Below are 15411 nucleotides of genomic sequence, written 5' to 3'. Positions count from 1 at the left end.
TCGACAGGAGGTCGTTCTGCGTGTGAAAATAAGCGTTTTCGAGGAAAATATATTTGAGAATTTCTCATACGCATGTGCTGGTAGTAGAATTCTTAACTAAACAAATTCAAAGTCTATTTTCTTGAAAATTAACGCTAAAGCTACCGACAATTAACGCGAAACTATTGCTACCAAAATTAGTCAAAATTACTGGTCTTTAAAAAATACGTAATAATAGAATATTTTTATATTTATTGATTTATTACTTTCTTACAGAAACAATTCCATGTTATGTGGTACATTTTTGCTATTATTAATCCATCTGCGACCGTGATCGACCTAAACGAGGGTTGACACATTTATAAAATTGTAGATCCAGCCGTTTTGATTGCTGTGGTGTTTCTAGCGTTAGCATCTAGCGATCCAGCGATTGATCTGGAATTTTCCTGATAACTGATATCGTCATATCCAATGATACGTAGTAAAAATTTGAAAAACGCGTGGCAAGTTGTAGAAAACGAGGAAACTGGTTAATTGGGGTCCGATAAACAGAGTGCAGGACTCCTGTACACTTTGACAAGTACCAATCATTTTCACTGCTATTGGTATAAGTAGCCTTGATACAAAATTATTTTCAGTTTGAATACATGAAAAGCAAAATAAAATTCATTATATTATTCCCTTAGTTATCGTTGAGAAAGTCATTAGATGATTGCGGAAGAAATATAACACGAAGTAGGAATTTTAAAACAAAAACTGATGTGGTAGTTTTAGTGTGATGTTATGTAGATTATATTATATTAGCCACAAATTAAATTTAGATATATCCAATCGGTAATTAGCCAAGTTGAAGTATACTTGATCAATTTTCAAAGTCGATTTTCTCGAAAACTAAGTCGAAAATGAGAAAATGATATTCCACATTATTTTCTTATTTTTCCATAAGAAATCTCGTCGTGGTCGCTTTTACATGTTATTCGACCGAATTTTTAATTACGTACGAATAACATTATGTTTAACGAATACGATCAGTCGACAACGCGATGCAAATTGGAAATTAAACGACAACGTATACTTCGTTGTGTCAGTCGGAATTATGCGGCATTTGCTTCTTCAACAATTAACGCTATGTGTCACGGTTTAAGTAAGCTTTCATCGGAGAATAATGGTACACGGTTTTGCATGCAATGAAATATTGACGGAAAGTCAGTTTCGTTTCGCTGCTAATCCTGGAACCGCGTCGGCAATAATTTCGTTGTACGCGATATCCCCAGTGAACTCTGACTTTTGCCGCGCACGCTATTAATCGCATGAAGAGTAGGATGTTTCATTCATTGTGCAACGATAAAATAACACGAGCGTCCCATCGTACGGCGATAAAATTCACGGTATACGTCTTAAAGAGAACTTTGAGGGAAGATAGAGAACGCGATTTCGAAAGATCGTAAATGTGTTTTGCGAGCAGACTTTGCAACAGTTTAATCGAAAAAATCGTTTCTCCTTTTTTTATTTTGTTAGAAACTGCGCGAGTATTCGTGCTTTGTCGATTTAGTTGATCGAAAGTATAACCAGGCAAGAAAAAATCCTTGAAATTTGTCAACAGAAAATTCAATCAGAAATAAATAATTTTCTAATCGATATGCATTGATTCATTTTTTCAATTTCAAAGTTGAACTCGATATCATTTATTCCATTCTTTCCGTTTTTTCATGTTGTTTTGCTTGGAATAATTGATACATATTTGCTACAAATTTAGAAGAAAGTACTGGGTTGGCAACTAAGTGATTGCGGGTTTTGACATTACCACATAATGACAAAACCCGCAATCACTTAGTTGCCAATCCAATACACTGTTTCCACACCCCAACTACCATTGTTGAAAAATAACTTGGGATTTGTACGATAATTTGTTGATCAATAATATCGACATACAGTAGCTGGTATATTATAATAAATTTCACTGGTATAATTTTGAGATTTTTATTATTAATTTTTATTATTAATATTACTATTATTTTTAGTATAAATTTTGAATATTTTTATCGTATTCCAAATTTTACGAATAATTCTAAAAATTAGAAACCCGGTCTCTCAACTATCGGGTTGGTAACTATGTGATTGCGGGTTTTGTCATTAGGTGATAATGTCAAAACCCGCAATCACTTAGTTGCCAACCCAGTACACTGTTTCCACACCCCAACGACCATTGTTGAAAAATAACTTGGGATTTATACAATAATTTGTTGAATAATAATATCGACAGACAGTAGCTGCTATATTATAATAAATTTCACTCGTATAATTTTGAGATCAAAGTAAAATCTGTTTTATTGCGAGCATACTGATGCCAATGCTACGTGAGTTGTGCTTTGTAAAATTGTACTAATATTACTTTTATATAATTAATACTAATCTCGTGTGATTCTATCAATTGAAATAAAATCCAGAAAATTCTACTTATGTCATAAATAATTATATTTATCAACGAAGATAATTCTTGCTGATTCCATTACCTCTTAATGACAAACCCCGCAATCACTTAGTTGCCACCCCAATTAGTAATTAGTCGTTGAAAACGATCAACGCACAGGGTCCTTTTTTTGAATATCAATATATTGACAATTTTGTTGGAAAATACAGCTTAAGATGTGTAATCCTTATACCATTACGCGAGATTATTTCATTTTCTTGTCTTTTTTTCTTTTTTCTTTTTACTAAGATTAAATCTACCACAGGCTTCTTTATGAGATTGAGAATTTATCAGAAATAACGTGTACCTTGGCACACAATACACGAGGAGATTATTCTTTTCTTTATCAAAATTAAATTCATCGTGGGTCTTTTTATTGAATTAAAAATTTATCAGAAACAACGTGTGTAAACCTTAACGCATTTCGCGGTAGAAATACTTTGCAGATTATCAGTTAATCGTTGGTCACGTAATACATAGTGTGTCCCCTTTTATGCTCCTATTAATGTCGCTGGAGTATTATCAAGAATTATTATGCATTTAGAATTATTATAATGCAGCATACTATGCGGCTTGTAAGAATTTTTTCAGCCTCCAGTTCAATAGAGCAATGTGAATACCAAACATAATTACTATTTACCATTTTCTCGATTATTCATATTTTTCTAAAGTGCAATTTTTAACGATAACACGAAGATTGAACAATATTTGCGTGTAACAAACGTAGCTCGAAATATACTGCGAATAAATCGTTAGAGAAATAAGAACAAATTTCAGAAACTAATTTTGACAAAGTATCAAGTCCAAGCCATAAATAGTAGGATCTAATAATTAGCAATCTCATTGTGTATTTAATTAATGAATAGACTTCACTAGGAATAGACTAGAAGATGGTAGAATTTTAGGTCGAAACAAATATTTGTTCCATTCGTCGAATCTTCTTAAATTTGCATATTTACAATCAGACTTTGGATGTTTAAAATTGAAATACGAAGTAATATGCAGAAAATATCGAAAGGAAAATGGTCGTTACGGTATTTAGAGAGTAAACCAATTTCTTAAACAAATTCCGACCCTGCAATTTCTCGTAATTAGAATGCGGATGTTTACGCGTTTACGAAGAAAAATTGAAACGTGCAAAAATGTATAAAAATACGTACAGCAATACATGAAATATCCAAAGTAATTCTTTATTATACTGTTTCTTTAACGCTAACCGGTTTCAAAATTTAATTTAAAATTAACATCTCTCTCGTTCGTCTAACTTTCTGCAAATTCTCGTATTAACAAAAATCGAGAAATCGGATGATATATGAATTTACATAAAAAAATAAATTATATTATAAATAAATTAAATTAAATTTTGTACACAAAATTTACAAGAGTACGATTGACGTACATAAGAATTTCAATTCGCATAAACGTCCACCGTTTGCTCCTAAATTCGCCAAAGATACGAATTTACATAAGCAACTGGGGTTTAATCGCCAGTTGAAAAAAGACATCGGTCAATTTAATTCACGCTCGCGAGTCGCTGAAAAAAGAAAAAAGAAAAAGGAAGACACGCGTTTTTCCTGCACCGTGAAAAAGCCTGGAGGAATGCCGGATCACGTTCCGACAAATTTAAAAGGTCGTGAGCGAAATTTCATGTTTCTCCGCGGACAGCCAACGTCCGGGATTTACTTTAATTGCGATTTACTATGCGAAGTAAAACTCCGTGGCTCAGCGTCCACTTACGCTCGTGCTAATGCTGTCAGACGCTATCAAATCGACGTGGTCCACTTTGTCGCTCGTTTGTTTTTATCACCGAAAAAAGGCTGACCGGCACACGGCTATGAATTCAGCCCGGCGATCCCTCTCTCATTATAATATATTTGAATAAATCTCCAGTTTTTATACTCTGCGGCGTATTTTTATCGTAATCCAAAATTTGCGAACGATTCTGAAAATTAGGAACCCGGTTTGTTTCACCACAGGACCATAGGATTTTATTTTAATGCGACCAAACAGTCTTTGCAATTGACGTTTTTCTCAGGCATTACCATCCCAATACACTGTTTCTATACCTTAACGACCATTGTTGAAAAATAACTTGGGATTTGTACAATAATTTATTGATTAATAATATCGACAGACAGCAGGCGGTATATTATAATAAATTTCACTGGTATAATTTTGAGATCTTTATTGTTAATTTTTATTATTAATATTATTATTACTTTCAGTGTTAATTTTGAGTATTTTTATCGTATTCCAAATATTGCAAATGATTCTGAAAATTGGGAACCCGGTCTCTCAACTATTGGGTTGGCAGCTATGTGATTGCGGGTTTTGTCATTAGGTGGTAATGTCAAAACCCGCAATCACTTAGTTGCCAACCCAATACACTGTTTCTACACCCTAACGACCATTGTTGAAAAATAACTTGGGATTTGTACAATAATTTGTTGATTAATAATATCGACAGACAGCAGGTGGTATATTATAATAAATTTCATTCTTACAATTCTGGGATTTTTATTATTAATTTTTATTATTAATATTATTATTATTTTCAGTATTAATTTTGAGTATTTTTATCGTATTCCAAGTATTGCAAATGATTCTGAAAATTGGGAACCCGGTCTCTCAACTATTGGGTTGGCAACTATGTGATTGCGGGTTTCGTCATGAGGTGGTAATGTCAAAACCCGCAATCACTTAGTTGCCAACCCAATACACTGTTTCCACACCCCAACGATCATTGTTGAAAAATAACTTGGGATTTGTACAATAATTTATTGATTAATAATATCGACAGACAGCAGGCGGTATATTATAATAAATTTCACTGGTATAATTTTGAGATCTTTATTGTTAATTTTTATTATTAATATTATTATTATTTTCAGTGTTAATTTTGAGTATTTTTATCGTATTCCAAATTTTGCGAACGATTCTGAAAATTAGGAACCCGGTCTCTCAACTATTGGGTTGACAACTATGTGATTGCGGGTTTCGTCATGAGGTGGTAATGTCAAAACCCGCAATCACTTAGTTGCCAACCCAATACACTGTTTCTACACCCTAACGACCATTGTTGAAAAATAACTTGGGATTTGTACAATAATTTGTTGATTAATAATATCGACAGACAGCAGGTGGTATATTATAATAAATTTCATTCTTACAATTCTGGGATTTTTATTATTAATTTTTATTATTAATATTATTATTACTTTCAGTGTTAATTTTGAGTATTTTTATTGTAATCCAAATTTTGCGAACGATTCTGAAAATTAGGAACCCGGTCTCTCAACTATTGGGTTGGCAACTATGTGATTGCGGGTTTCGTCATGAGGTGGTAATGTCAAAACCCGCAATCACTTAGTTGCCAACCCAATACACTGTTTCTACACCCTAACGACCATTGTTGAAAAATAACTTGGGATTTATACAATTATTTGTTGAATAATAATATCGACAGACAGCAGGTGGTATATTATAATAAATTTCACTGGTATAATTTTTAGATCAAAGTAAAATCTATTTTATTACGAGCATACTGATGCCAATGCTACGTGAGTTGTGCTTTGCAAAATTGTACTAATATTAGTTTTATGTAATTAATACTACTCTCGTGTGATTCTACCAATTGAAATAAAATCCAAAAAATTCTACTTATGTCATAAATAATTATATTTTTCAACGAAGATAATTCTTGCTGATTCGTCCATGGTTCAACATGGTCTGATGACTCATCTCTCTAGCGTTAAAGAGCGGGACTCGCTGTGACAATTTGTATCACAGTAGAATTCCATTTATATATTTTACTTGAAATTTTAATTAGTTTTTTCTCCAATTATATGATATTAAATTGTCTGGAAAGTTTTTTTCGTTTTAGAAGGAAACAATAGATGCGATACATTTTTATATTATATTTTTTTGCACGTAATGCAAAATGGATCATACGATATAAATTGTAGGATAAGAGAAGTAATGCGTCAAAAGAATATAAAACGAAACATATTGTGTGTCTATTGTTTCCTTGTGAAACGAAAGAAACTTTCCGGACGACCTAATAACCTGGCCACGCGGAAGTCTCTGGTATCTGACAAAGTTTGTACATCCGTAGCGCGATATAAATCGTTTCATAGTGAGATAGACCGATGAATTCTCATCGAATCGGATGAATATTTCTTCGTTTCGCCTGTATCATCCTACTTCGTACGATTTTCTCATAAACTGCAACGTACATTGAACTCGCTCGCAATAGAGAAATTTCAAGTGGAATAAAAGCTAGAAAAATGAGACGGTGAAAGTTCTATCAATTTGGCTTGATCTCTGTTTTCTCTGGTTGGGCGGATGATTGTTTTAACTGTGATAAGATCGAGACTTTAGCAGATTTTAAGCAGCTAATAGGCTGTTTGTGGCGAACAAAGTGGAGAGATTAAAAGTTGGAAAGCACGCTGTGATAACAAGCGAATATACGGGAAAAGCGTAATAAAGCTTTCGTGATTTGAACAAGCGATACGAAACAGCTGATCGAGACTGGCGATTTAGTCGCGGCAAATTAACTTTCTCACAATTAACTCTACCTTCAACTTACGACATTTGCCCTTTGCTGTCGCACACTCCAATTTTATATTTTGTCAAGTAGAATCGTTCAAAGCTCAACGATATATCCAGCGTTCTTATTCGTTTTCGTATGATCTTTTTTAATTTTCAGTTTATCAGCTAAGCGGATGACATATTTTCGTCATTCTTCGTCCAATCTATCGAGATTTCTAAATAAAATTATTTTTAACCTAATTTACGATAGTTTGATCAACCTTCGATATGAGAAATTTTCTCAAGAAATACACGCTTGTCAATTGTAATTCCCTGCTGTATAATCCTGCAAATAAAACTTATTTATTTCCAAGAATAAAATCCCACCCTTAATACAGGGGTTAAATGCCATACGATCGTATCGTGGAAGAAAATTTCATCCCTCGAATATTCCGTGTCGTAGCTTTTGACCTTCTTCGCAGTTAATCGTCTGTTCTTCTTCCATTATCTTGAAACATTGTAATTGTTAAACAATCGTACGTTCGTTTGAATAGTTTCGGATCGCGTGTATTTCGACCATTTCAGCAAAGCAAAAACCTTGTTCCGAAGCTGGTTGCAAAGCTCATGCATTTAAACGCGCCCTTAACTCGCTACTTGCTAGAGAGTTTTCTTTCAACTTACGACAGCGCTTTTTCAAAAGAGTGCTTAATTTAAACAATTGTCAAGTCACAGGAAACGTATTGCCTCATTGATATTGAAAGTGGCGTTCCACCCGGCTGACAAACTTTCCACAGTTTTAGTAAAATATCGCACGGGATCTTTGGTGTTACGAAAGGCTGGGAAGAGAAGAAGCAAGAAGATGGTAAAGAATTTCTTCTTCCCAAAGCGGAAAATATTTTACCGAAATAAAACACTCAAAGACGTATCTTCCCACGATTGCTCCATTCTTTACGGAAAGGTGGAAAGCGGAATGGAGAAATGTAATAAAATAAAATAGGATAGAATTCTACGCCGAGCTCTTTGTATCATCGGAATCAAAGTACTCGGCCAGGTGTTTGGAAAAGGAAGATAGGATGGTAGAGAGGATAGAGAGACGAGATTCGAGGAAATGTTCTTTCTAAGCAACATTGCCAGTCAGAAAGACAATTTTTAACTTTCAAGTCCTTCTATCTGTCGATATTCCGAATATCGTTAGGAGAGGACAAAGGTAACGGCGATTTTCTCGCGGCAAAGTAACGCGTGCACAGAATTGCAATTACTGTAAGTTCGAAATTATTAAAAGAAGGAGAGAAGAAGTTAGATATAAGGAAAAATATATGAGATGAATAAATAATAAATAAAAATACTAAGAAACATGTCAGAGAGACATGGACGCGTAAGAGAAGCAAAGAAATGTTGGCAACTAAGTGATTGCGGATTTGTCGATACCACCTAATGTTAAAATCCGCAATCACTTAGTTGCCGAGCCAATACAAAGAAAATGAGAAGACACGTTGCGCTTTGTGCAGAAGACCACAGGAATAGGAAACTTGATGCTAATGGTATCATAGTAAAAATTAGACAACTTTAAACTTTAAACTTTTGTCCGCTGTTTTATATAACAGACAGCAACAATATTTTTCGCCATAGCTGTGAAATACGAATAAACATTCTGTTCTATTGGCAACTAAGTGATTGCGGGTTTTATCAGTAGCATCTAATGACAGAATCCGCAATCACTTAGTTGCCAAGCCAATATTCCAGGTACTAGACATACTTTTGCGAATTGCGTACAATTATCTGGAAAATCGTGGTACAAGCGATCGGCTGTTGATTCTACGTGCAAAGATAGGTCGAAGAGGAAGAACGACGTTTTTTCGTTCGAGGCTTCGTTTGCGAGAAGAACGAGCTTGAAGATCCGTCTGGTGCTCGTATGCTAATTGCGATTCTCCAGCTGCCCGACTGCGTTTTCTCCTCGTGTTCGTATTTCTGAACATGGACGATATCACCATTTGCTTCCTATCGTTGCTGTTATCTTGTTTCCTTATGTTCTCTTATTGGCAACTAAGTGATTGCGGGTTTTGTCATTAGGCGGTATTGACGAATCCGCAATCACTTAGTTGCCAGGCCAATACGAAGGAAGAAGACACGTTGCGCTTTGTGCAGAAGGCCACAGAAATAGTAAACTGGATGCTAATCGAAGCACAGTAAAAATTAGACAACTTTAAACTTCTGTCCGCTACTTTATGTAACAGATAGCAACAATATCTGATTCCATCAACAAATTCTGTTCTATGGGTTGGCAACTAAGTGATTGCGGATTTTGCCATTAGGCGGTACTGACAAATCCGCAATCACTTAGTTGCCAACGCAAAGGAAAAAATATTTGGCACGAAGCTTGTTAGCGAACGAGGCGACAAGCGATAAATCTTTTTTGCGACATTTCATTCGGACGCGTTTGTTGAGGAAAATTTGAGGAAAAGTTGAGGAAAGCTGGCGATTTTTACGAGCAACTGCCGCCTCTGATTAGAACAACCGCCGCGTCTCTTATATTCGTTGCTTCTTTTATCGTTGCCTTCGCTTCCTTATTATTCACAGCCGTATCAATGCTTTAAATTAATGCCATCTTCGCGCGGGGCTCATTGTTGCATAAAATACGCGGCCGCTCGTGCCGTGAATTTATAGCGCGATTACCGGCGACCTAATGCACGCTCGCCTTGTAAATCTTTCTTGATTCACGTTGGCCGCGATACAGTGTCTGACAGTGTAGCCGGTTGTAATGAAATTACATCGCCATGCAAAGTATCGATGCAATGAAAGGACAAGCTTACGCCGGCGTGTAAAAGTGTTCGGTCAAACGGAAGTGTTATTTTTACTTTCTCTTTGCAGGTAACAGCAAAAGCCAAGCGAGTTTCGGCTGGCAACAAAACGAGATAACACAAGTAAATGACAATAAAATCAGCACGAGAATGGGTGTATTCGTGTTGTTTAAAACGTACGATCGTTGGATGTTTCTTAGTTTCGTTTTAGGCAAAGACGCTCGATAAGACGATTCGTGTTATCGCAATCGCGACCAGGTGTTTCATTGAAAACTTCGAGAATTACATTAGGTTGTCCGAAAAGTTTCTTTCGTTTTATAAGGAAATAATAGACGCGCAGTGTTTTTTTCTTTTATATTAGTTTATTGAATTATGCAGAATTACTGAATTATGATAACTAATTGAATAAAATAATATGAAAGAGAAATTGTTGTTCATCTATTATCATCTTATGAAACGAAAGAAACTTTCCGGACAACCGCGAGTTTCCATAATCAAAACGAGGACTCGGAATGACTTCTAGAAATAAATAAATAAAAAGGAGAAACATGTATTAAATTTCTAAACAATTCTAAAATTTCTCTGCATGGAAAAGGTACCTGTCTTAAGGAAGATTTCCTTGCAAATTCATTTTCTATATTTTCATATCTTTTTAATAGAAAAAACCCTGTTCACACTAAACGATACAATTGAAATTGCAGAAATTATCAGCCTGCAATTCCACTGAATATTATTTTCCCCCATGGAATCATCCAATTTCTGTAAGTGGAATTTCCACTGTCCTGTTAGCCATAGCTAACGCAGTTGCCTAGTATTTTCTATATTTCCATAGCTTTTTAATAGCAAAAACCCTGATTACACTAAACGATACAATTGAATTTGCAGAAATTATCAGCCTGCAATTCCACTGAATATTATTTTCCTCCATCGAATCATCCAATTTCTGTAAGTGGAATTTCCACTGTCCTGTTAGCCATAGCTAACGCAGTTGCCTAGTATTTCCTACATTTGCATAGCTTTTTAATAGCAGAAACCCTGATTACACTAAACAATACAATTGAAATTGGAAAACTGATCAGCCTGCAATTCCACTGAATATTATTTTCCCCCATTGAATCATCCAATTTCTGTAAGTGGAATTTCCACTGTCCTGTTAGCCATAGCTAACGCAGTTGCCTAGTATTTCCTACATTTGCATAGCTTTTTAATAGCAGAAACCCTGATTATACTAAACAATACAATTGAAATTGCAGAAATTATCAGCCTGCAATTCCATTGAATATTATTTTCCCCCATCGAATCATCCAATTTCTGTAAGTGGTATTTCCACTGTCTTGTTAGCTATAGCTAATGCAGTTGCCTAGTATTTTCTATATTTGCATAAGTTCTTAATAGCAAAAACCCTGTTCACACTAAACAATACAATTGAAATTGCAGAAATTATCAGCTTGCAATTCCATTGAATATTATTTTCCATAGAATCCATCCATAGAATCATCCAATTTCTGTAAGTGGAATTTCCCACTGTCCTGTTAGCCATAGCTGACGTAGTTGCCTATTAAAGTCACGCTGTAGCCATTGCACGGATCGACACAAAAGCTTCGCTCGGCGAAGATGAAGATCGAAAGCCGACAAACGCGGCGGACAGAGCTGCGACCTGTCCGATCGTTTCCGCAAACAAGAGACTGTACACGCGGCAACAACAACGGTCGTAAACAACGAAGCTTCCGGATGTAAAACAACCTACCTTTCTCACAATAGGCGCCCTCATAATCGCCGGACCGGCACTCGCAGAAGGGTCCACTGTCGGTGGAAATGCAGATTCCGCCGTGTTGGCAGGGATCACGCGTTTCACAGGCATCCGTCGTATTGGCTGTCATCATGTTGCGTAAACTCTGCAACAGACAATGGAAAGAAACGTTAACGTACCGGCGGATATCAAAGCGGATTTGGATATCGCGCGACCGGAAGCCCACGACAAATCGATATCGAGGGTCTCTTTACACGAAGAGAACGCTGAAAATATGCGATGAAAATGCATAATCCTGTTCTTTCTCCAGAAGAAAAAAAAATTCCTTCAAGGGACTGTAATTGTTTTCTATTTTTTATTTTGTAGTTTTTACTTTTTCCCTGCGAACGTACCTTCGCTGATTAGAATTGGAACGCGTTTGTGTTTGTGTGTTTTGTTAATTATTGACATTTTCTAACTTGTAAGTTACGCGAGAGAATTTCAAGGATTGACAAATCGGTATCGAGGGTCTCTACACGATTTTTCAGGATCTGTATCTCTAATTTCAGGATCATTCGATCACCGAATTTTAAATTATTATCGAACAAAGCATAGAATAGGAATAAAAACGAAATATATTAGAAGGTTAAACAAATTATCCTGAATTATTGGACTGTAACCTCAGGACTCAGTCCTGGAAATGTGACGTAGGTTTCATTATATTTGATTATTATTTTCCAATGTTTTTTTTTTTTACAAATTTTTGTTTGGCACGCCAAACAATTTTTGATTCCAAAGATTTATGACGCGTTGGATTGATCGTAGAGTGCAATGTTCCCAATATTCGCCTGTACAAATGCCAGAAAATAAATTGATGCTTTTGCGATATTAACGCGTATTCCATAACTGTCAAAATTTTACGCACTTCTGTTTAATCGCCAATCGTTTAATCCATCCCAATTAACATGCTGTGTTCCAACAAGTTATAAAATGATAATTCCATGTGTGATACGAATAATTCATTATGTTGGAAAAACGTAGCAACAACCGATATCAAAATCGTATTAACAAATGCTTAAAATGAAACTGATAAATTTGATAAAATTAAATAAAATTCAAAGACGCAGTTGGCAGAAACAAGTTTCGTACAGTTACTCGCATATAACGTACGTATAATGAATGTAATTAATTGTACCATGAAAATTTTTAATTCCACTTTTGTTTTTTATAACGTGGAATTTAAAAATACATTTCCTGTGCCAGGAAACGCTATAAATATCGAATGGTTGTCACATTTTTATTTCCAGGAACAATTACAAAATAAATTAGTTGGATTTGGTGCACGGACTTGCCCTACTTTCGCTTCCGCTCACAAGTCTCATAACATTTCCCATTTTTAACAAAACTCTGTTATTCGTCGTAGATTATATTTCGTTGTACTTAAAATTGCACAATATATTAAACAATTGGCTTTAATAAAATCGCTACGTTTTTCTAGCTTTCTCTTACGTCTTTTCTGTCGAGCACTCTGTGACATCTTTATCATCCAGTGGGTTCTTTTCAATTTAAAAATTGACACGCCAACCATCCTGAAACTCTCGAACGTGGACGTACACGTTCGCTACGACGATCAGAAGATCATGCAAAATTGAAATTCATCTCGGCGACAAAATCTAGCAACACTTAATCTTCGTTGGATTAAAAAAAGCTTCAGCCAGCGAATGATCTGGTCTCAGCACGAAATCCATCAGCCCTGGGACGCTGCGAGCTGCCGTGTTTCGAATCGTTGCGACGCCACGTCCAGAGAGCAGCGTTTGCTTTCTGTCCAAGGCTCTTCCATCTCGATTCTTCGTCATCGTCGAAATGGCCATGGGCCAACAACCAGACGGTCCACGTAATGGACGATTTCGACGCAACGTGATGGACCAGACCAACGTGGTTGACCCGATAACCTGATACGTGCGGTCGCGAAAGCTCGCTTTCTGGTCTTTGGCAGGCTCTCCAGGAGCAAGTCGTGAATATGTAGGCCGTGTTGCATCGTGGGAAGCCAGTTTGCCTGAAGGATGATCCCCTGGTGCTAGCGTTGGCGAAGACAAAGACAGGAAACAGAGGAAGGCGCAAGCGAAAATGAGAAAAAGAAGACGAAGACGAAGAGAAGCGTCGGTAGCTGTAAACAGCGTAACGCTGGCTATGTCTGCGTCAGGACTAATTAAAGCTCGTTTCGACTAATTAAAGCTGGTTTACGCATACTGCAAGGTGGCTGTCTCCGCGCCGCTTCCACGATCCGCGTTTTACCGTGGAGATTGTAGGAGCGCGGCAACCACGCGTTTCACGAGCTGAACACGCGCGCCGGAATCGTTGGCCATAGCAGTTCGCGCTTCAGGACATTCGTGAAAAACGGCCAGAGAGATGCGTTTGTTGGGCAACGCTTCTGCTGTGCGATCTTCCCTTGGCGGCTGTCTGCAGCTCGATTTTTCCTTTATCCTTTTTTCTTTGAAATTCTTCAGAAGGATCTGGGGGTGTCGGGCGAGTTATAAACAAGAGGAACATGTGCTTGGTGGGGGTAAGACAAAAGACGTGGGGTTGCTGAGGAACGAAAACGAATTAACAGTCAGCTCTGTGCTGTCTGTTGCAGTTGAGTTGCTGTGAGTTGTATGTTACCAATGGAACGTATCATCGCGACCTTGAGATACTCACAGTTAAAGAAGAAATATGCAAATTCAGTGACAGATATAACACGAGAGTTAACAACCACCAAAACCCATCAATTACTCAATTACTTGACACGATCGGATCAGATCGGCTAAAATGACATTACATTAGATTCAGCTAGAATCAAACATACGATAATTATTTATTATTCACGATATGGTAGAGTAATTTACTTATAATTCTCAATGGGAATTGATTGTAAAATTCTTCCAAATGAAAAAAGAAAAAAAAATTGTGAGTTGAGAAGTGAGAGAGTGGGAATTGCGTTGTCGAGAGAGCGTTGGATGACGAGAGTTGCAAATGAACTATCTAGTTGTCTTAAATATAATTAATTGCTGTAATTAGTTCACGTTAAACAACCATCGTTTTCTGTTTAATCCATTTATTGTAAATAAACTAATTGTAGTAAGAATCCTACAATAGTACGGTTTGTTATTCGAATATTCTGATAGCTGAAATGTTAGCCAAATGTCAGTCAGTAGCAGAGAAATTCTTCTATTACGATTATTTATTTTTATTAGTTTTATTGTTATATTTTATATTTACTATTAGACCGCGAATGTTTATGAATTTTGGGAAATTTGCAGAGCGCATAGGATGTGCAAAACTGTACGTAATGAACGTTTGACCAGTCGGCTCTTGCGAAGTGAAAGCTGTGTACCCGAGACGTGGGTGAAAAAGTAAGCGATGACGAGTATACTCGTCAGACACAGAGTACGTGTGTTATAGTATAGAATGAAATTGTAACGAAATGAATTTTATTTTTTCATTGTGTCACTCGGAGGCTCGTGGTAACGCGAAAAATTGCCATTTCTTCGCGACGAGTGTACTCGTGAAGAACAGCTAACTGGTTAAAGCGGAGCGCTACGATATTTGTACGAAATAAATTTTTATTCAAATTCCCTTCCTTCAATTATCTTCGTAAGAATGCAAATTCGCGTATTGTATCTGGTGGCAGAGCAAATGAAATGGCGATGTATCTTGCCACCCTGTAGATATTAAAACAAACTAACGATTCCCTCTGTTCGAACGATAGAAATTTAATATCGACGAAGCTTCTGCCGACTGTGCTTTTGTGCGAAAGCTCCACGTGTGTTACGAGACTCGTCACGAGCCAAGCAAACCGCTAAAATAATCGACGAGATACGAAGCATAAATATTTCGCGAAATTATAAAAAGCAACAGAGACGACG

At 36.4% G+C, this 15411-nt stretch overlaps 1 protein-coding gene across 1 annotated transcript in view; it reads right to left on the bottom strand.

The window, feature by feature from the left end:
* Positions 1–15411, bottom strand: part of Nrx-1 (neurexin 1) — a 600022-nt gene that overhangs the window by 369134 nt on the left and 215477 nt on the right. The window contains exon 3 of the mRNA XM_033349833.2: positions 11525–11672. Coding sequence (XP_033205724.2) covers positions 11525–11672 — 148 coding nt within the window. The remainder of the gene's footprint in view (positions 1–11524; positions 11673–15411) is intronic.

This window comes from Bombus vancouverensis, chromosome 17, assembly GCF_051014615.1.
Source record: "Bombus vancouverensis nearcticus chromosome 17, iyBomVanc1_principal, whole genome shotgun sequence".
Lineage (NCBI taxonomy): Eukaryota > Metazoa > Arthropoda > Insecta > Hymenoptera > Apidae > Bombus > Bombus vancouverensis.
The sequence above is the reverse complement of the archived record's forward strand: the minus strand, read 5'-3'. Positions and strand labels throughout refer to the sequence as shown.